This window comes from Copadichromis virginalis, linkage group LG11 (assembly GCF_057382275.1).
Source record: "Copadichromis virginalis isolate Kocher_CV1m ecotype Utaka linkage group LG11, C_Virginalis_male_GT1.1, whole genome shotgun sequence".
In the NCBI taxonomy this organism is placed as follows: domain Eukaryota; kingdom Metazoa; phylum Chordata; class Actinopteri; order Cichliformes; family Cichlidae; genus Copadichromis; species Copadichromis virginalis.
This window is the reverse complement of record NC_140628.1, coordinates 1,922,969-1,945,728: the sequence shown is the minus strand read 5'-3', so window position 1 is coordinate 1,945,728 and position 22,760 is coordinate 1,922,969. Positions and strand designations below refer to the sequence as shown.

Here is a 22,760-nt window from a genome sequence, read left to right as displayed (position 1 = left end):
TGCAGGGGCCTGTCGGTGTGGAGCTTTCTGTGGGGATTGCACTGGCAGCTCATGAAGGGAACTTAAAAACATGTCAGCTTTGGCTGTGCAGCTGCACCGACACGAGGAAGGAGAGAAGAAAGGTCGAGTGTAAAAGTAGAAGGTTGGTTTCTGCAGGGTTTCTTGGAGGACTTCAGAGATCCAGACTTTGCTCAGAAGTGACAGCAAGGTTCTTAGCACATGCTGTATGAAATGTTAGACCAGGTCATAACTGAACTATAAATGAACGTTGTGATTTAAATGTATTGAAAACACAAGAGAAAAACAAAGTTGTTGTGTTACTGACGTCTTTCTCGTGCTGCGGGAGCTCAGATGGATCCAGCTTTGGAGCTGTACAGGAAGGATCTGGTGGTGGAGTCGGGCAGGAAGCTGGATAAGGCCAGGATGATCCGCTTCGACGAGCGCACCGGCTACTTCGCCTCCACAGACCTGGGCAGGACTGCGAGCCACTTCTACATCAAATATAACACCATAGAGGTAAACGCCGCACACATGTTCACTCTGTTCACTGCAGAGGTCCATGGAGCATCGCACACACTCAGACACACACAGACTCAGACACACACACAGACTCAGACACACACACACTCAGACACAGACTCAGACACACACAGACTCAGACACACACAGACTCAGACACACACACACACAGACACACACACACACACTCAGACACACACTCAGACACACACACACAGCAGTGCTGTTGGGTTGGACACACTCGTACTGGGCGGCTGTGTTAGGCCATGCATTTATGCACAGCTAGCACTCATCAGCATTAAACTTCATCCTGCTGGATTATAGATGAGCTGTTTTTCTAGTACATGTGTTTGAGTGCATGCAGGTGAGAACCTGCAGGCTGCAGAGCAGCATGGAGCCATGATAACAGAAAGTGTCACGTTTCGAGCCGCTCTCAGTGCTTCTGTCCAAACACGTTCCAACTATTCAACACACGAGTGCATCACAACCGTTCATAGTGTCCTTCACACAGGCTGCAGCAGCTGGATGAAGCACAGCTGCCAGGAGCTTCTCATCAGCAGTTTACAGTTCCTGTAAGCACAGTACACGCTCTGGTTGATCCAATAATCACCAACGTTTCTCTTTCCTCCACATGTGAAGACGTTCAATGAGCATTTCAACCCTCAGGGAACAGAAGCCGACATCCTCAGCATCGTCTCCAAAGCTGAGGAGTTTGAACAACTCAAGGTGAGCTGTGGCCGTCAGAACGTATGTAGTTATCAAATAGCACAGTTTGTGTTCATCCAATAAAAAGCTCTGTCACAACTGAGCACAGCTCATATAATCCAGCTCGGTGTGTTGCTGTGTGTCGCCAGGTTCGAGAGGAGGAGATGGAGGAGCTGGAGCAGATGCTGTGTAGCTACTGTCAGCTTCCAGCTGCAGGAGGTGTGGAGAACGGCTACGGCAAGGTCAACATCCTGCTGCAGACGTACATCGGCCGAGGAGAAGTGGACAGCTTCTCGCTCATCTCGGACCTGTCCTATGTTGCACAGGTGAGGACAGCAGGGCGAGGTGCTGCAGGGCGCTGGCGTTGCATTCACCCATCTGTTATACGCACACAGTCAGACCCGTGCTGTGGTGTTTGCTGCCACACTAACTCAACGATTTTAAATCACTGTTGATTTTTGGGATTTTAATGGGAACAAAAAGAGGCGGGGCCAAAGGAAGCAGGTGGAAAAATAAAAAACCTGAAGACTGATTGAAAATGAAATGATTAGAATGACATCAGAGGATGTTGGTGCTGATGACTGCACACAAGCCTCGCTCTAAAACTACAGTAGCTCATTTCCTGTTGACATGCGATGGACAGCTGAGCACTGATCATGTGACTTTGACTTGTCCCCCCTGGTCAGTGAGCAAACTGTGTAAAACACTCATGAGTGGTGCTGGGGTGGAGGTTTGACTGCACGAGTTGACGGGGCTGTGAAACTACAAAGAGCGTGCACGTGCCACTCTGCTCGAGAACAACACCTGCATACGTGTCGGTACAAATGATCCCAGTGTTTATTAAAACGACCTTTTCAATTCAGAACTGAAAAGACAAAAACATTTATTATAATATTTGTTATTAAATCAGTAGTTTGACTGTTGACAGGAAGGTGCAGGCCTTCCTGTGTCCACCTGCTCTTAAACACAGGCCCACCACACTGCATGTCCTGTACCACATGGTCACATGACATTATCAGCTGACTAAATCACAGCGAGCAACACTACCATGTGACCTCTGGGTGCTGCACGTCTGCTCTTCGTCACACGTGGTGAACGATGCTGAGCGATGTGCCCACCAGCTGCTCCGTGTAGTGTGGAACCTCTGGCTGATGTTTTTCCCGCTGTCGCCCACAGAACGCCGCTCGGATCGTGAGGGCCTTGTTTGAGATCGCTTTGAGGAAGCGCTGGCCGCTTATGACCCGTCGACTGCTCACCCTGTGCAAGGTGATCGACAAGCGGCTGTGGGACTCTGCCCACCCCCTCCGGCAGTTCCCCAACCTGAGCCCCGTCGTGCTGAACCGCTTGGAGGAGAAGAAGCTGACTGTGGACAAACTGAAGGAGATGAGGAAGGATGACATTGGTGAGTTCAGCCCAGTGTTTCTGTGCTGCAGAGGCCTTTCACAGCACTGCTGTGCAACACTGGCATCACCGCACTTTGTTCGACTTTGCCTTGTTTATTGAAACCACAGTAAATCGTGCCGGTGCAGCCGTGTGTCTGTCCTGACGGGATCATACTGTTTTTGTTAACTGCAGCTTTAAAGAAGAGAAAAGTGTTTTGAGTGGAAGAAGCTCAGACTAGTGCTTAATCCAACATAAGCCGAGCTTTTATTTAAGTATTAGCTTTTGCTGATAAACAGAAAGTTCACGCACACTGGTTTTAATAAACACCTTAATGCCAGGTGTACTTTTTCCAGGTCACATGCTGCACCACGTCAACATCGGGTTAACGGTCAAACAGTGTGTCCACCAGATCCCCTCGATCTCAATGGAGGCCACCATCCAGCCAATCACACGCACCGTGCTGCGTGTTCGTCTCATCGTCACGCCTGATTTTCGCTGGAATGACCAGGTACAGACAGATTACGTATCCTTGAGTCAGGATGGTTCGCCGTGCAGCATTTTCCAGAGACGGTCAAATGTTTTACAGCTGACCTGAGTGTGAGGGACAGATGTCAGGGTTAGACCAACCTTTGATCTGCTGTGACATATTTACAGTTCAAGCCTCCGTCCGTCCTTTCATCCATCGCCTCAGGTGACCCAAAGGAACAGAACGCTAAGCAGGACATTCCAGATTGATTGATTGATCATACTTTATTCATCCCGAGGGAAGTTACCCTCCGACCACACATGCATGACACAAACATCACATGGGGAAGACAGGTCAGAGAGGTGTAACAATGGAAAATGCACCACATGAGGAAAGACGCCCTCTCCCCACTTTCCAGTTCCTCCTGGGGGATCCCACAGTGTCCCCAGGCCAGATGACATGTCCTGGGTCACCGCCCAGTTAGTCCTACCCAGAAAACCTCCAAAGGGACGTGCCAAGGAAACATCCCTGAACCGCATGCAGGCGCTCTACTCCGAGCTCATCGCCCTGTCTGTAAGCCTGAGCCCAGCCGCCCATTACCATAGCAACCTTATTTGTAAGGGACTTTAAAACAACCACAATGGACCAACGTGCTGCACAGCAGAGTAAAGACATCAAGACAGATTCAAATGAAAAAGACAGAAAACAACAAAAATGAAATCAACAGGAGGTGACCAGCCAGAGGAGGCGCCGGTGTCACATGTTAGGAGCTGCAGCAGCAAAGGCTCCTCCCCTCTGAGCTTGTCTGCGGGCAGCGCCGCTTCTAAGACCCAGAGACTGAAAGCAGCCTGGCTGTTCTGAACAATCAGGGACTCGTCCCCACACAGCGCCTCTCACCACGGGACACTCTGGAATAACAAAGGCTCCAGCCCTCTCCCAAAGTTCCCCCTCCTCAGTTTACATCGTGGCTTCTGCTGTGAACATATCATCCACCCCTTTAATTATGCTTTTAAACACATTATGGTGTCACATACTGATGCATGCATCGGGGCAGTTTGCTCAGAGACGTGCGGACATTAAGGCCGATGGACGCTCCCTCCTACTGAGCACAGAAGAATGAGGAGTCCAGAGAGAGCTGGGCTGTCCATATGTTCGTTCTCCTCCTGTGCTCGGGCACCAAAACTACTCACAGACATTCATATTTCCACACTGGCCCAAACAAGAGCACCCCACCTACCTTGTTCTCCCAGCCAGGGAATCTCCATCTGTCCCTGAGAGCCAGCCTGTCCCACCTTAGTGGGCAGCAGGGATCATGTGAAGCTTAGTCCAAAGTTTGTCACGCACAGAAAGCTCGTTGCAGGGCTGAATACGAAGATGAATGTTTATGTCCGATTAGCAATGCATGCTGCAATCATGGGAGAGTGGTAATGGAATACCGGCTGGCTTAACCGTGATCCTGCTGCAGAGCCGCGACACATGCACCGACACATGAGCCACTTCCCTGGTGGCGGCCAGGAAACGCACCACGCTGACTCATTATGATACAGGATGACATCATTCTCCAAGCAGCGTTGGCTGTTTGTGGCAAACTGCCTGCTGGTTTGGTGAGTTAGGTTGTAACATCAGCACGGGGCATTCAAATGTTTGTCATGTCCCCAAATTCAAGTGATTCCCCCGAGTGCTGTGTACACGCTCACAGGTGGGCATGAACAGAACCCAGCTCCAGGTCACCTCGGGACTCTAGCAAGGGGGGGGGCACAGTGCTTCTGCTTATTGGACTGACTCCATGATGGTGAGATGGGGCTCTGTGGGTCCTCGCCATCTGTTACAGGATCCATGTTCATCTTTGCCAAAGAAAGTTTCATGTGACTTTACAGGGACACACAGAGCGTATGATGTGTAACGATGTGTAACGACGTGTAAGACATCCTGGGTTTCCCTCTGGCACAGGTCGGGGTGTCCAGCTCCAGGCCTCGAGGGCCCGTGTGCTGCAGGTTTACACGTGTCAGCTGATTTAATGGCCTCCTCAACATGTTCTGAAGTTCTCCAGAGATCAACTAATCGTGTGATTCAGGTGTGCTGACCCAGGGGGAGGTCTAAAACCTGCAGGACCCTGGCCCTCGAGGCCTGGAGTTGCCCACCCCTGGTCTAAGTGGTAGTAGTACCAGACATTCATGGGGGGGTTAAAAACCTGAATTCTCCAACATAAAAAACAAAAACATCTTTTGCAAAAGAGAGAGAGATTAAAGGCTTTCAAACGAGCTGCACTCAGTGGCTTTTGTAGCTCTTGGGATTTGTGCAGTTTCTCTGGGCCTTGCAGGGCGAACCTGGGTTAATCAGGGAACTAAAATAAGTGTTGGTTCCCTGAAAAGACTGTAATTCAACGCTGTTCTTTGTGTGGTTCAGGTCCATGGATCAGTGGGTGAGCCCTGGTGGTTGTGGGTGGAAGATGCCATGAATGATCACATCTACCACTCTGAGTACTTCCTGCTGCAGAAGAAACAGGTCTGCTGTATGAGTCTCAGCTCAGATGAACACAAAGCACAGAGAATGACGCGTCTGTTCTCCTCAGGTGGTGTCAGGAGAGCCTCAGCACATCGTGTTCACCATTCCCATCTTTGAGCCGTTGCCCTCACAGTACTACATCAGGGCCGTCTCTGACCGATGGCTCGGTGCTGAAGCTGTCTGCATTATCAACTTCCAGGACCTGATCTTACCAGAGCGACACCCCCCACACACTGGTACACACTCAGACACACAGTGCCCCCACAGGCCTTCATGATGTTACTCTGAGCTCTGTGAAGAAGGTGGACCTGTACTTACAGCCCTTTTAGTAGAAGCTGTATTCACTGATTTTGTTCACATATTTATTGATTGATTTTTGCATTTACACCCACGGATCTGTCTGCAGCACTTTGGTGTTGTTAGGGTCGAAGCGCTGACCTTCAGATTACTGGACTCTACTTCTTGAGCCACACTGGTTATGTCAGATACAGCCTAGAAGGCTATAAGTGTAGTTTGTCCAAATAAGGACACTGACTGGTCAGCTGACCTTCCCATTATTAGACAAACCAGTCAAGGCCATAATAAGCAGAGCTGCAGAGCCGTGTGTCCACTTCAGCCACAGCTGGAGCTTTGGACAGAAAAGCTCTGAGTGCTCTGTCTCTTACTGGAACCAGAGCGCACTGATCATCACGATAAGGTTTGAAAAAGTAAACTGCCCAACATCAGCTGCTGGGGACAAGCCTGCACACTGGGGCCAGGTCACGTTACACTCTGATCAGCATCACAGTTTGGATGCAAAAGTCTCACATTGGTTTCTGTTGTTTCTAATAATCATTGTATCATGTAGCCACCTTTAAACTCTGTTGTCTTGTGACCCTTGTCCCATGATCCTTTGCATGACTTCTTCACTCTCAGAGCTACTAGACCTCCAGCCGTTGCCAGTGACTGCTCTGGGTAACCGAGAGTACGAGAGCCTTTACAAGTTCACTCACTTCAACCCCATCCAGACCCAAATCTTCCACACACTGTACCACACCGACACCAACGTGTTGCTGGGAGCGCCGACGGGCTCTGGAAAAACCATCGCAGCAGAGATGGCCATGTTCCGGGTCTTCAACAAGTATCCGTCCTCCAAGGTAGCGTCCCCGAGTCCCTCTGTAGGCATGTAAGGAACAGAGAACCCTCCGCAGTGCCGTGTACAGCATCAGCTCTTTGCTTTTACAGTCATCGTAGCATCGTTCCATCAAAGCTGTGCAGGCCCTAACACTGCATTTCATCGAGACATGATGTAAATTCAGATGACTACATAAGTATATATGAACTGTGGGTTTGGACATTGGGGATTTTAGGAATAGATCAATTAAAGGAAAAGGATGTGCTGGAAGGTGAAAACAAGCACACCGTTGCAGAACTTTGAGCTCTCTGGTTTTGTTTTCATAATTCTTGCACTTGTTTGAGAGTCAAAACTGAATTGAAGTGAACGTCTGCTCCATTATAAGCAACTGTGTGATGGTCATAGTCTGCACAGCTGGAAGTGTTAGCCTCACTATAGTGGGCTAACTGGTAAACAGTGACGCAGCGGGCTAGTCCATTTTATTGCAACAACACGCGGTCACATTCTGGCTGTACCGTAATGATCACATCGTGTGTTTAAAACGAGATTCATTCAAGAGTTTCCTCTGATTTTAGTTTCAGGCGATGAACTCATCAAGAGGAGGAACAGGGCTCAAAGTGGGAAAAGCCATTACCAGTAATCTGGTAGCTACTCTGAGGAATGTGAACATAGTTCTGGTGTCTGTAGCTTTGTTCTACACGACTCTCGTTACGTCCATAACTTTGACTTGTATTAGCAAATTTAGAGGAAGTCGTCATGAAGAATTTTGCTCTTTAGTTCGATGGTGGTTAGTGTACCCACAGGACAACGCTAACAGAGTCAGCTGTGGCTCCTGGAGGTTCCTCAGCAACGCACCGAGCTGCACTGCTTATAAGGAATCCACTGTTACTTCAACATCAGCTCTGGGGCTTTGATGGTGTGAATGATGCCACGTCCACTTAGTCTGGTTAACTGTTTGCTTTGCAGTCCACCTGCTGTTGTCACTGACTGTGAATGAATGGATGCACAGCACACATACACAGATTTATTCTTTATAAAAGGCAATGAGTCTGTCAACGGTCTGCATGTTACTGTTATTTTTGGCCGTTTGATAAAAATGTATTTCAGCCCTGGAGAAAGAAACCCTAATGATGAGTGTAAACGCTCTCTGTGGATCGCCTTACTGTGGTCGTTTCACTCATGTAGTCAACAGGATCCACACCCTTCCTTACCCTGTGACCCCTGGATCCCAGCAGCAGTCAGCACAGGTGGTTTAAACACACGGCAAAAGCAGCTGAGATGCTCCAGCAGAGCAGTCAGTGTAGGGAAACTAGCCGAGCTTGATCGAGTTATTGTTTGCCTGTGTTCTGTGTTTAGGTCGTGTATATTGCCCCTTTGAAGGCCCTGGTGAGGGAGCGCATTGAGGACTGGAAGGTCAGGATTGAAGAGAAACTTGGAAAAAAGTAAGAACAGAGAAACTCTGCATGTAAAGAGGCCTTAAACACATGAAACTAGCTAATGATGACATGGTTTTTAAACTGGTATCAATTAGGCCTTAAACATAATCGAGTTACTCCTGCAGACACACTGTAAATGCTGTTCATATGACACCAACAAACAGTTTCTTCTTGTGCTTGTGAAGCGTGGTGGAGCTGACCGGGGACGTGACTCCAGACATGAGAGCCATAGCAAAAGCTGACCTGATCGTCACCACACCCGAAAAGTGGGATGGAGTCAGCAGGAGTTGGCAGAATCGAAGCTACGTCCAGAAAGTAGCGATTCTCATTATCGATGAGATCCACCTGCTGGGTAAGAGTCTACAGCACACCTGGGCCCGCTGGTGTGGAGCAGGTCCTACCTGTATGTTCTTCACCATGGCTCAAAAACGCTTTTGCTCCATGTAGCCCATGATGTCCTAAATATAAACATGTGAAGGCCCTGAAACAGGACTCCCTGTTAGCTGTGTTAGCGTTAGCACTGTGTCTGTTTCCAGGTGAGGACAGAGGTCCGGTCCTCGAGGTCATTGTGTCCAGGACCAACTTCATCTCGTCTCACACTTCCAAGAGTGTTCGAGTAGTTGGGCTGTCCACGGCTCTGGCCAACGCTCGAGACCTGGCTGACTGGTTGGGCATCGGACAGGTCGGCACCTGCATTACATCACACTAGGGCTGGGCGATATGGCCTAAAATCTACATCGCGGAATAATCTGAAACATGTGCGCTAACGATATATCATGATATATTCTTTTCTTCTGTATAACGCATTGTACACACTATAAGGCGCACTTAAAATCCTATCATGTTCTCAAATATCGACAGTGCGCCTTATAATCCGGTGCTCCTTATGTATGAATTCTGGTTGTGCTCACTGACCTCGAACCGATTTTATGTGCTACACGGCGCTCAAACATCTGTCAAAAATGTTTTAGTGCGACTTTGCTAAGCTATGAAGCCGCACCGCCTGATGGATTGTTGGAGCATTACTGCTGCTGTAGTCAGGAGCCTCGCGGAGGAATCTGGGTCCTAAACTCCGTCCCCCTCAGGTCCCAAAGTCAAACGAACACTGAGAGTTAAAAACTGTCTAAATTCTTTCATCTTTAATAAAATGATCAGCGTTGCTGCTTTACCAGGTGTAACTATGAAGTTTAACATCCAGGCATCCATGAAAACAGAATCTATTAAATTTAACAGAGTTAGAAGTTAGCAGGAAGTTAGCTCGCTAGTTTCCACCTAAGCATGATATAGCATGTTCTGACTGAGAGATTTCTGAAAAAATTCAAACATACAGCTCTGCTGTCACTTCCAACATAAATGAAGACAGAAAACTAAACAGCAGTGATCTCTAGCAAAACAGCTACGTTAGCCTAACATAAACACAGTGAAGCTGGAGGACGAACACTAACACTTTTACACTTATAAAAGTTAACATGAGGGTTCCTGATGGTTAGAGACAAATGCAATCGCATGGCAGGATGCTGTACACGGACCAAACTTCAGTCAGGAGAACAACTGAGATAATCCATCCACAATACCAGGTTAGTCATTAACCCTTTAAGACCTACCATAGCACCAAGTCCACCAGAGCTTATCTTTATATTCTTACATGCTGTGGAGCCATTTGTGGGAGCATTTCAAGTTGTTATACATCAATACAACCATTATAGTCCAAATTTTAATAATATGTCTGCATTAAGTGCATAGTAATTACATAAATTGCAAAAAAGTGCAATAAACTACAAAAAAATTGAAGATCGTTTTTGTTTTTTTAACATATATTTCTAGTTAGAGAAATTTAAGAGGCTTATCCCTCAAAACTGTAAGTACAAAAAAGTTGCACAAAATAGTTTCCAACCGGGGGAAATTTATTTTGAGTGTCTTCATAGTTTTATTTTTGAGATAGACCAATTTTTATATACTGCAGGCAAAACGAAAATAAATATTATAATGCAAATTTGCAAAAAAACAGTCAGAATCTTTACCGGTGGCCAAATTTATATTGTTTCTAACGTATACCGTTTATACTGCCCACCCCTACATCACACACTGCCATCATTTATATACAGGCTTACCAGCTAAAGTCAGTCAAATATTTTGTAACGTAAAACAGTGTCTGTCTTTGTGAGCGCGCGTGTGTGTGCGTGCGTGCGCGTGTTAGCGCACGTGTGTGTGTGTGCGTGTGTCTGCATGTGTGTGTGTGTGTGTGCGCGTGTTAGAGCGTGTGTGTGTGTGCGTTAGCGCACGTGTGTGTGTGTGCGTGTGTGTGTTAGCGAGCGCGCATGTGCGCGCACGTGTGTGTGTGCGTGTGTCTGCATGCATGTGTGTGTGTGTGTGTGTGCGCGTGTTAGAGCGCGTGTGTGTGTGCGTTAGCGCACGTGTGTGTGTGTGCGTGTGTGTGTTAGCGAGCGCGCATGTGCGCGCACGTGTGTGTGTGTGTGTGTGTGCGCGCGTGTTTGTGCGCATGTGTGTGAGCGTGCATGTGTGTGTGTGAGCGTGCCTACGTGTGTCAGTTCACGTATAGTTTTGGATGCCCGTCTGCTTGCTCTTTGTTGTTCAGGCAGAAACCATAAATATCCATTCTCTGTTTTCATGTCTGTATCATTGTATCAGTGTGACATATATGATACATAATAACAAGATTGAGCATCAGAGTGATGGAGAGGAAACATTTTACTGTAACACTGATGTCACATTCTCAGCTCTTAACATGCATACAAGGCTCGTTGTGCTCTCGTCCTGAGCCAACTGCGTCCAGGGTCGTAGGACTAAATCTGTGTTCACTAGTTAATATTTGATCATCTATCATAGATTAGAATTCAGATTCTTCTTGTTTTCACATCATAATGAAGTGTTTAGTTTTCTTATTTTTCCCACTCATGTTTTGTCTTTTAATGACTGTTTATGTCACACAGGCAGACAAAGACACACATGTGGCATTGGCTCCACCCAGGGTAATAGTTATTCATGGTAATAGTAACTCAGGGTAATAGTAACTCCGGGTAATAGTTACTCTGCTAGGGGTGGAAACTGTCCCAGTTCAAACAAAGGACAAAGTCCTCATCATGCTCAGTTTGGTGTTGAAGCTGTACCTGTGCACTGCTCGTGCCCTGCAGCTGCTGCTCAATGATGAGCTTCATCAGCAGCCTCCATGTTTGTGCGTAGTCCATCCAGTACTTTGATTTTGTGGTGTGTCATGAACATTAGAGACTAAAAGGAGCTTGCAGCAGTTTAACAAACCTTTATATCAGCCAGTCTTTGTAGTGTGTGTAGATGTGAGTTACACTTTGCACCATCAGAGTCAAACACTGGAGCTTTCCTTTGCTCTGCCTTCAGAGCTGTAGAGGAGACGTGCTGTCTTTGTGTTGTCCATAAATCTGGCTGCTTGGCTGCTGTTGGGACTGAGCTGCTAATCCATTATCCAGGCTTTTAAGACATCTGCACACATGCTGCAGCCCTCAATATAATAACACTGCAAAAAATGCCACACACACTTTCAACATGCTATCACACAGTAAGTTCACTTTGGCCATAGCGCCTTATCACACAGTAAACACAGAGAGCAGCTCTGTGCCTGCATGACAGTAACAGAGTGTTCACATTGCAGACAGACGGGCCTCCTGTTGCCAGCTGCGCACATTAAATCTCTCTTCTTCTCGTCTTTGGTCTAACAGGTGGGTTTGTTTAACTTCCGTCCGTCTGTGCGCCCGGTCCCACTTGAAGTTCACATCCACGGTTTTCCAGGACAGCACTACTGCCCCCGCATGGCCAGCATGAACAAGCCCACCTTCCAAGGTGCAGCTTTGTACACACTGTTTTTGCACGTTAGCACATGTGCACGTGAGATGTTGCTGGCTTTTCATGCAGCATTGTTTGGTAATACTCCTTGACCATGTGCAATATTGAAACTAACTACTGTTTTGGACTCTCCACAGCGATACGCGCTCACTCTCCAGCCAAGCCTGTGCTCATTTTTGTGTCATCACGAAGGCAAACTCGCCTGACCGCCCTGGACCTCATCGCCTACCTGGCTACAGAGGACAACCCCAAACAGTGGCTGCACCAGGATGAGAGAGAGGTTTGCTGACACACAGCAGCTCTTTCATGCACGCTGTGCTCATATGTCATAATAATATTCAAACGTTTTAAAGTCCCTCAAGGTCACCTTACATTAGTACAACAAAATAAAAACAAGAATAAGTAGTGTATATATATTACACACACACACACACACACAGACACACACAGACACACACAGACACACACACACACTTCTGTTTATCCGGGGCTGGGTCGTGGGGGCAGCAGCCCAATCAGAGAAGCCCAGGCCTCCCTCTCCCGCCTCCTGCAGCTGGCCTGGGAACACCCAGGCGTTCCCAGGCCAGGCGCTGGGTGATTGTGGAAAACCACCCAGTTCTACTGCTGACTGCTGCTGAGCTTTATTTCTAAATGTTATGTGTCCTTCTGTCCTTCCATCACAACATCACTGTCACTTCTAGAGACACTGGTCCCACAGCAGGATACTCCCACAGCCGTGTTTCACTGCGGGGGCGGCGTTCACCCTCCCTTCTGATGCCAAATATATGATTAATTCATAGATTTGGATTCTTTATTAATGATGTTCACAGTGAATGTATTTAAGTTAGGCCTCCCTTCATGGACACTGAGAACATGTAATGAGCTGAGCACTGTGCCCTTCTGTTACCTGTTTATTTATCTGGATTAACATTACTAATCTAACCTAAATTATAGATGTCGAAGTCATAGATCTGCTTTCCTGGGCCCTGCAGACTCAGTAAATATGCAGTGTCTTATACCATAGGCAGATTTCTGTGTGTATAGCCCTCCTGCCTCAGTGTGTGTGTGTTCCACTGATATATGCCGCTGCCTGCTGCTTCCCTGCACCGGCCTGTGTAACAGCTCAGCTTCCTGCTGTTTGACTGACAGGCTTCTAGTGATGGCTGCTTAACGCTCGCCGGGGGTCACCGCCACGACAAATCCCATCTCTGGCCTGACAGCTCTTTATTCCCTCTGCTGCTGCTCTCAGGGCCTGATGTTTCTCTTCCATTTGATTTCTACAGCCTGAGCGTTATTATCTCATACCCACTGTTTCACTTCAGTTAGTGTATTTGAAATTTAAAATGTAATTTGAATCACTGTTTTTATTCAACGTCATCTTTCTTTCTCCCAAAGCTGGGTTGGAATTGGTTCTTATGTGCATCGTTTCATTTTACTGCTACACAGACACTTCTCAGAATAATGACATATTATCTCATATCTCTCTCTCTCTATATATATATATATATATATATGTATATATATATATATATATATATATATATATATATGTGTGTATATATTTCGATACAAAAAAATGTTCATGCCTTTTTAATTTGTCATTTATTAAAATTATAAATATATATTTTAACTCAAAAGTACAGTTTTTAAATTTAACCCTAACCCTTGTGCGTGTTTTTTATTTTGACAGCGAATGCGCACCTGCGGACCACTTATGTGCAGCCCTGGTTATTTAGCTCGTCATATTGCAGCCACAGAAATTCTTTTGTCCATGAAACCATAAAGCTGCACTTTCTTTTTGCCTTATAGTCTGATTTGTCATAACTTCTCCGTTTTGTGATAAGCTTTTCTTTGGCTGTCACTTCTTCACCCTGACCTGTCTTATCCTGCTGCTTTTACACACACACTCACATAAGCTCAGCGATTCTCTGCGTGATCAACCTCTCACATGTTTAAGCTGCAGGAGATTTCACTTGTCATGTTTGCATAGTAAGCTAACGATTAATAAGACGATGTCAGAGGAATTGGTGCACAAATTATCATCACTCACAGATCAGTGCTGTCGCTCTCTATACACAGTTCGCACGATTGCAAAGTGAAAGCAAAAAAAACAAGCGCAAATTCAAACGCGATTTCAATGTCACATATTGACAGTGGCTCACCGATGCCAATGACATAATTACCCAGCTACATTTCTGAAAGAATGCAAAAGCATTGACATATATTTTTCCTACAATAGCCCGACGGGCAGGGCAGAGATAGATTTTGGTAGCCCGACTGAAAAAATCGCTAGCTCCGGGACGTCGGGCTAGCGATATTGCGAGCCCTGTATCTGATTGAGGAATCACTCATCTTTGGAAAAGAGAGTTTATTACAGAGAAATGGCTCTTTCCAAAATAAAAGCTATACTATCCGCTTCTTCTGGGCTATATTCTCAGCAGCATATTAAACAGCTGTCTAAATGACTCGGCTAAAGTTCGTAGCATGCATGCTTGCTTTTTTTTGTCTGCTTCCACTTGTCTTTGCACTAGGATGATGTCGGCGTAAATGTGCAGTCATATTCGTTGTGTTCCCACTAGTGCTTTCAGGTTAATCTCGTTGAAATGACCTTAACGCCACAACACGGCAAATCTCCGTTAACAAGCTACCGCCGATCACTCCGTGCATGGGGCTAGACGGCCAACACGTTAACGAGCTAACTGCGCTAACACACTAGTTCCCAACCATGTAATTGAGCATTGCATGGCACATCCAACATGCTGTTTTACTTTAGTCCATGACGCGCTTACCTTCAGGGTCATACGTCACATGAAAACCAAAATAATTCCAAACGCCAGATCTGAATGAGGGTGGGGGAGGTGCCCTGCGCTCTTCCTTCTGACTATGCTGTCTGTGTTGAGCGCTCAGTGGATCTGCGCTCGACTGCTCCGCCTAGGCTGCACTGTCGACCCTAGGCGGAGTAGTCGAACGCAGATTCACTGAGCGCTCAACACAGACAGCATAGTCAGAAGGAAAGTTGATAAAATAAATTACAAATTTTGTATTGTTTGATACATATGCGTACCGAACCGAAAGCACTGTATCGAACGGTTCAATATCGATACGAATATCGTTGCACCCCTAGTATATACATATATATACATATGTATGTATATATATATATATATATACATACATATATATATATATATATATATATATATATATACATATGTATGTGTATATATATATATATATATATATATATATATATATATATATATATACATATGTATGTATATATATATATATATATATATATATATATATATATATATATATATATATATATATATATGTATGTATATATATATATATATACGTATGTATGTATATATATATATATATATACATACATATGTATATATATGTATGTATATATATATATATATATACATACATATGTATATATATGTATATACTAGGGGTGCAACGATATTCGTATCGATATTGAACCGTTCGATACAGTGCTTTCGGTTCGGTATATATATGTATATATACAGTGGGGCAAAAAAGTATTAAGTCAGCCACCGATTGTGCAAGTTCCCCCACCTAAAATGATGACAGAGGTCAGTAATTTGCACCAGAGGTACACTTCAACTGTGAGAGACAGAATGTGAAAAAAAAAATCCATGAATCCACATGGTAGGATTTGTAAAGAATTTATTCGTAAATTAGGGTGGAAAATAAGTATTTGGTCACCTCAAACAAGGAAAATCTCTGGCTCTCACAGACCTGTAACGTCTTCTGTAAGAAGCTTTTCTGTCCCCCACTCGTTACCTGTATGAATGGCACCTGTTTGAACTCATCATCTGTATAAAAGACACCTGTCCACAGCCTCAAACAGTCAGACTCCAAACTCCGCCATGGCCAAGACCAAAGAGCTTTCGAAGGACACCAGGAAAAGTATTGTAGACCTGCACCAGACTGGGAAGAGTGAATCTACAATAGGCAAGCAGCTTGGTGTGAAGAAATCAACTGTGGGAGCAATCATCAGAAAATGGAAGACATACAAGACCACTGATAATCTCCCTCGATCTGGGGCTCCACGCAAGATCTCATCCCGTGGGGTCAAAATGATCATGAGAACGGTGAGCAAAGATCCCAGAACCACACGGGGGGACCTGGTGAATGACCTGCAGAGAGCTGGGACCAAAGTAACAAAGGTCACCATCAGTAACACACTACAACGGCAGGGAATCAAATCCCGCAGTGCCAGACGTGTTCCGCTGCTGAAGCCAGTGCATGTCCAGGCCCGTCTGAAGTTTGCCAGAGAGCACATGGATGATACAGCAGAGGATTGGGAGAATGTCATGTGGTCAGATGAAACCAAAGTAGAACTTTTTGGTATAAACTCAACTCGTCGTGTTTGGAGGAAGAAGAATACTGAATTGCATCCCAAGAACACCATACCTACTGTGAAGCATGGGGGTGGAAACATCATGCTATGGGGCTGTTTTTCTGCCAAGGGGACAGGACGACTGATCCGTGTTAAGGACAGAATGAATGGGGCCATGTATCGTGAGATTTTGAGCCAAAACCTCCTTCCATCAGTGAGAACTTTGAAGATGAAACGAGGCTGGGTCTTCCAACATGACAATGATCCAAAACACACCGCCCGGGCAACAAAGGAGTGGCTCCGTAAGAAGCATTTGAAAGTCCTGGAGTGGCCTAGCCAGTCTCCAGACCTCAACCCCATAGAAAATCTGTGGCGGGAGTTGAAAGTCCGTGTTGCTCGGCGACAGCCCCAAAACATCACTGCTCTCGAGAAGATCTGCATGGAGGAATGGGCCAAAATACCAGCTACTGTGTGTGCAAACCTGGTAAAGACCTATAGTAAACGTTTGACCTCTGTTATTGCCAACAAAGGTTATGTTACAAAGTATTGAGTTGTATTTTTGTTATTGACCAAATACTTATTTTCCACCCTGATTTACCAATAAATTCTTTACAAATCCTACCATGTGGATTCATGGATTTTTTTTTCACATTCTGTCTCTCACAGTTGAAGTGTACCTCTGGTGCAAATTACTGACCTCTGTCATCATGTTAGGTGGGGGAACTTGCACAATCGGTGGCTGACTAAATACTTTTTTGCCCCACTGTACATATGTGTGTGTGTGTGTGTATGTGTGTGTGTATATATATATATATATGTGTATATGTATATATATATATATGTAGATATGTAGATATATATATGTGTATATATACACACATTCACACTCTGATGGATGCATCGGAGAGCACCATGCGGTTAGTATTTTGTCAAAAGATATTTGGCATGCAGACTAGAGGAGTCTAGGATCAAATCACCAACCTAGTTTTTTCCATATCAGTCAATATGAGATTTGTGAGTCAGGATTGGGTTGATGTCCAGTTTAAATATGTTATATATGTACATGAGGATGGCAAAAGTCCACACGACGCGCCCAGTGTAACAGCACAATTTTGAATAAATGAACACGACAGACCACATTAGAAGCAAAGTTTATCGTAACGAAGCCCTGGGACTAGAGAGCTCGTTACTCCTCGGTGAGATTTGTTTTTCGTACTAATCACTGTCTGTGCTCTGGTTTGTTTGCAGATAGAGGACATCATTGGCACAGTTCGAGATTCCAACCTGAAGCTGACACTGGCCTTTGGGATCGGCATGCATCATGCAGGCCTCCATGAGAGAGACAGAAAGACTGTAGAGGAGCTGTTTGTCAACTGTAAGATTCAGGTATTCCCTCACCCCGCTGCTGGGCTGCTAATCTGGCACAGCTGATGCACATGTAGGCTGATGGGTTAGTGTCTCCATAAATATACAGGCTACGGTCCTAGCAGCACTGACAGCAGCCTGTTCATTCATTTGCATAACTGACACTGGAATGACCAATCGAATCTCTTAATGCAACCGGCCCCTCCCCTGCCCTTCCTGTGCGTTCATGCAGCTAATAGAACTGCAGTTTAGTGAGGAAGAAGTGGCTGATAAGGACGGACAAACAAAAGCAAAAAGTGCTTTACAGTGTTGTTCACATGGCTCTTTGGCGTTCTCATGTACGCACATGTTTCCAGCTGCACTCTCCTGCTCACACACCACACAGCTCTCTCCTAAGGCAGCTACTGAAATGAGGACGACACGGTTGGTGTGATGGATGACAGCTGTGGCTCCCCTGGCACCGCCCCCTGAACTCACTGCTCCACCCTTCCCCTGCAGCTGAGCCACAAACCACACCCTGCCACAGAGGGGTCAGCATCTGCATCTGCTGACCCCACTGTGCATGTGAAGGCAGACAAACTCGAACCTACTGCACCAATGTAGTGTACATAGAAATGCAGCATGTGTGGCAAAATTCAATTCAATTTTATTCATATAGCGCCAAATCACAACAAAAGTCGCCTCAAGGCGCTTCATAGATACAGAGAAAAACCCAACAATCATATGACCCCCTATGAGCAGCTCTTTGGCGACAGTGGGAAGGAAAAACTCCATTTTAACAGGAAGAAACCTCCAGCAGCACCAGGCTCAGGGAGGGGCGGGGCCATCTGCTGTGATTGGTTGGGGTGAGAGAAGGAAGACAGGATAAAGACATGCTGTGGAAGAGAGACAGAGATTAATAACAGATATGATTCAATGCAGAGAGGTCTGTTAACACATAGTGAGTGAAGAAGAAACACCCAGTGCATCATGGGAATCCCCCGGCAGCCTATGTCTATTGCAGCATAACTAAGGGAGGATTCAGGGTCACCTGGTCCAGCCCTAACTATATGCTTTAGCAAAAAGGAAAGTTCGAAGCCTAATCTTGAAAGTAGAGATAGTGACATGTTTCACAGCGTTACAGTCTGTGTTCGGTATGACCTCCTTATTCTTCATCACAGCCTGAACTATCTTAGGAAAGCCTTCCTGTCATTTCCTTTAGTGGTCTTCAGGAATAGTTTTCCAGGCTCTTTCAAGCACATTCCAAAGCTTTTCCTTTGCCTGGAATTTCTGTAATTGGGCAAAACCCCAGCTGTCTCTCTCCGTCTGCCTGTCCTCACTTCCTGTTGTTCTGTCTGCTCCACACACAGGTCTGTTAGTGCTACAGAGGATGAATGCTGCTACATTAATCCTGTGCACAGTTAGACTCTGTCACTCCTCAGCTGCTGTGTCTATATCTCACGTCCTGTTTGGTTGTAACTCATTTCTAAAATGTCACCAGGTTCTGATTGCTACCAGCACTCTGGCCTGGGGAGTGAACTTCCCCGCTCACCTGGTTGTCGTCAAGGGAACCGAGTACTACGATGGCAAATCCAGGCGCTATGTGGACTACCCCATCACAGGTACAGCTCAGTGACAGCCTGGGTGTGGTCTCTGTGGAACAGGAAGTGTGCTTCCTCCAGTCTGTGTGACGTTAAACTCCGCATTAAGAAGCTCTCTCATATAGCTGTCACTGACGCTCAGAACAAACTGCATTAACAGATCGTAAACGTTCTGCTCTAAAGGTTGTGTGTAACAGTGTGTGTGTGTGTGTGTAGACGTGCTGCAGATGATGGGGCGAGCAGGCCGTCCTCAGTTTGATGACCAGGGCAAAGCAGTGATCCTTGTCCACGACATAAAGAAGGATTTCTACAAGAAGTTTCTGTACGAGCCGTTTCCTGTAGAGTCCAGGTAACAGCACAATCTTCATCATCAGGATTCCTGCCATAGTCATCTGTTAGTTTCAAAGACTGGGCCCATCTGTGGATGTCTAATGTATTTAAATCTTTATGACCCGTAACTGTTCACACCAAGGTTAAAGTACTGTGATACATATCAGGCCTTATGTGAAAGCATGCTGTCAGTACAAACAGGATGCTGCTGTTTCCCCTTCGGATCAGTCTGTCCTGCAGCACTGACAGCGTCTAAGTGGGACGAGATACTTTCAGTCTTTACATGATGCTTTCTGTTCACACAACACACCTGCAGTCGTAGTTCCTCAGTGTTTTATACTGTGTGTGTGTTTTACACTGAGTTTGTGTGTGTGCGTGTGTGTGTGTGTGTTTTATACTGTGTGTGTGTTTTACACTGTGTGTGTGTGTTTGTGTGTTTTACAGTGATTTCTTCTCCTTTGTCAGACCCACAGGTGCTCTGAGGGCCTCGCAGCTCTCTTCAAGTCTTAGATTGATGTTTATCATAAACGTAAACATTAGAGATAACAGCAGCGGCGAGGTGCCAGGGCGTTAAATCACTCTCCGAGGACGCTAATAGCACCTACACGATAAAAGAGATCGCACATTTTGTCTCGCTGGTTTTTGTTGAGTATTTATATGATGGTGTGTTGGGTTCAGTGTAATTAATGTGAGTAATATTTCAAGAAAACAGCTCATTTTTTCAGTGTCCCTGAAATGTTTTATATCAAAGTGGACGTGCTGCAGACTGGAGCCACTACAGTTGTTGCAGTGAACAGAGGGAGCACGTTTTTTAAATGCAGTTTTTGGACAGCGGTCATACTTTGTGACATGTGTGCGTTCTGGTCAGAGTGGGAAATCTGACAGGAAGCTAGAAAGACTCTGGGAATCTTTCAGAGGAAACAGAAAAAAAGATGCTTTCACTGTCCAAATGCAGAGGTTTGTTTTACACAGACATGTTGAATGAAGTCGTTACTATCAGCTCATGTTCACTGTAATCACGCATGAATGCAACATCAGCAGTGTCGTTAATAAAGATAAACTGGTGACCTTATACACTGTCATTATAGTCTCCTCCCTGTTAGCAATAGCATTCACGTGTTAGCACAGGTAGTATGTAAACAAAGCAGACAGTTTATCTCTAACATCAGCAACAGGCTTGGTATCAGATATGATTCATGTTCTTTGTAGTGTGACTGCAGTCTTTGGACTGCACTGTCACTGTAGAGCCACCGTGATGACACTGGTGGGGCATCCATGGATCAGAGCCCAGGGTTTGTTTCCTGTTCAGTGTCGGGCTGCAGTAGTTTGTGTGCAAATCTCTGCTGCAACATGTGGTCACCGCTGTCCTGGAAACCACTGCAAGTGATGCAAAATTGTATTTACATGCTTTTAGGTGCTGGTTTTACAGCACCATCGTTACCCTCTGCCAGCATGCTGCTGTTTAGAAAGGCCTACAGTGATAAGTCAACCAGCTGATGTGTCGTGTCGTATCCTCAGCCTCCTCGGCGTGCTCTCTGATCATCTGAATGCTGAGATTGCTGCAGGAACCATCTCATCCAAGCAGGACGCCATGGACTACATCACCTGGACCTACTTCTTCAGACGGCTGATGATGAATCCCAGGTTAGCCCAGCACACACACACACCTGTGCATAGTGTAGACACAGCCTGGTTATTGCTGTGATGTGTTGTTCAGCCAAACATCTGCTATGTAGACAGAGCCCACTCCAGAACATTCCAGCCTGTTGGTAATTGCACGCCTGTCATCCCACATTTACCACTGACGGAGGCCCAGCAGTGGCACTGTAACCCTGCAGGCCTGTGAGTCCAGATGATATCTGGATTCAAACTGGGATTTTGGGTCAGTGTTCACATTTCAGAGAGGCTTTGGAGCGTCGCTGCATTCATTTGTTGTCATCTGCTGCAAACTGTGGGCACACAGCTGCGTCTGTGTGCGTCCCTCACTGCAGCCCTGCTGACTTCACTGTTTCTCACTGAAAGATGAAGGAGTGGTTTGATCATCAATGTTATAAACAGCATTACAGTTACAAAGCAGCCTGCTGGGTTTCTAAATAGTGTTCATAGTAAACTATTATAGTTTTGTTTGCCTGACAGCTCCGTGTCGGCTGTATACAGACACTGGACATCGCGCTTTTCTACTCATCTGAGCACTCAAAGCACATTCACACAAGAACTTTTTCCTAAGTGCTCCCTAACTACATTCACGGCTGCCTCGCTGTGCCATCAGCAGCTTCGTGGCGCTGAGCCTGATGGCGTGGCTTTCAAACAGGCCCCGCCTCTGAAATGTGTTTGGTCATAAACACGCTCGGTGCTCATGTGTCTGTGCTGCTAACATGTGGAGCTGTGACAGTAACACACGCCCACACACACACACACACACAGTGTGTGACAGTAACACGCCCATAAATGAGGCCATCCAATGTCTCCACGGCTGCTGCTACTCCTTCAGCTGTGATGTCACCTCCGTGTTAGTGCGCTATGAAAGGTTTGGTATGATAATCATAATGACATCATTTGTTACATGGTTTACATGCACGACTTCCTCCACCTCAGACAGCGTTTGCATCACACAGTTCTGATGATCCGTGTTTATCTCGTTCTTAGTGCAAACAGAGAGTTTGTGAGGGAAGTGCTGCTGCCTCAGTGTTGCTGCTTTACACCAGACAAATAATAATAGTAGTAGGAGGAGGGCATGTGAATATTATCACAGTACAGCCTGATTTAAAACTGGATCCCTGTGAAACCGTAAGTGTTTAGTAAAGTCAGAGGTGAGCAGAGCTGCCTTTCCACACGAGGAGTCACCCCATCACCCGTCAGAGAGGATGCAGGTGTAAGGCGCTCCACCTCAAAAGTCCGTCCACCTTTTATCTACAGTTCATCACCTGTCTGAAACAAACCGGCTTTGGCTGCCCTCCTCTGCCCGTCCTCACATCCAGGACTCGGTGACTATCGTGGCATTCGCTCTCACTGACATGACGACACCACAAGAACAAAACTGTTTCCCAAAGTAAGAGACTGAACTTGAGCCCAGAGCAGGACTGTAGACTGTAGGATTCATTATTAAACTGTAGGACTGTTTTCTGCTTGTAGGCCTTTGATAATA

The 22,760-nt window shown here is 45.9% G+C and overlaps 1 protein-coding gene across 4 annotated transcripts in view; it reads left to right on the top strand.

Moving 5' to 3' along the window:
• ascc3 (activating signal cointegrator 1 complex subunit 3) overlaps positions 1–22,760 on the top strand; it is a 139,535-nt gene that overhangs the window by 100,078 nt on the left and 16,697 nt on the right. For all 4 annotated transcript variants that reach the window (XM_085472844.1, XM_085472842.1, XM_085472841.1 and 1 more), the window contains 17 exons: positions 352–516; positions 1,159–1,245; positions 1,374–1,550; positions 2,401–2,626; positions 2,961–3,115; positions 5,480–5,578; positions 5,646–5,814; positions 6,494–6,714; positions 8,049–8,134; positions 8,314–8,480; positions 8,665–8,810; positions 11,839–11,959; positions 12,100–12,242; positions 17,589–17,726; positions 19,186–19,306; positions 19,502–19,634; positions 21,134–21,259. In XM_085472844.1, the coding sequence (XP_085328970.1) occupies positions 352–516; positions 1,159–1,245; positions 1,374–1,550; positions 2,401–2,626; positions 2,961–3,115; positions 5,480–5,578; positions 5,646–5,814; positions 6,494–6,714; positions 8,049–8,134; positions 8,314–8,480; positions 8,665–8,810; positions 11,839–11,959; positions 12,100–12,242; positions 17,589–17,726; positions 19,186–19,306; positions 19,502–19,634; positions 21,134–21,259 (2,480 nt within the window). The remainder of the gene's footprint in view (positions 1–351; positions 517–1,158; positions 1,246–1,373; positions 1,551–2,400; positions 2,627–2,960; positions 3,116–5,479; positions 5,579–5,645; positions 5,815–6,493; positions 6,715–8,048; positions 8,135–8,313; positions 8,481–8,664; positions 8,811–11,838; positions 11,960–12,099; positions 12,243–17,588; positions 17,727–19,185; positions 19,307–19,501; positions 19,635–21,133; positions 21,260–22,760) is intronic.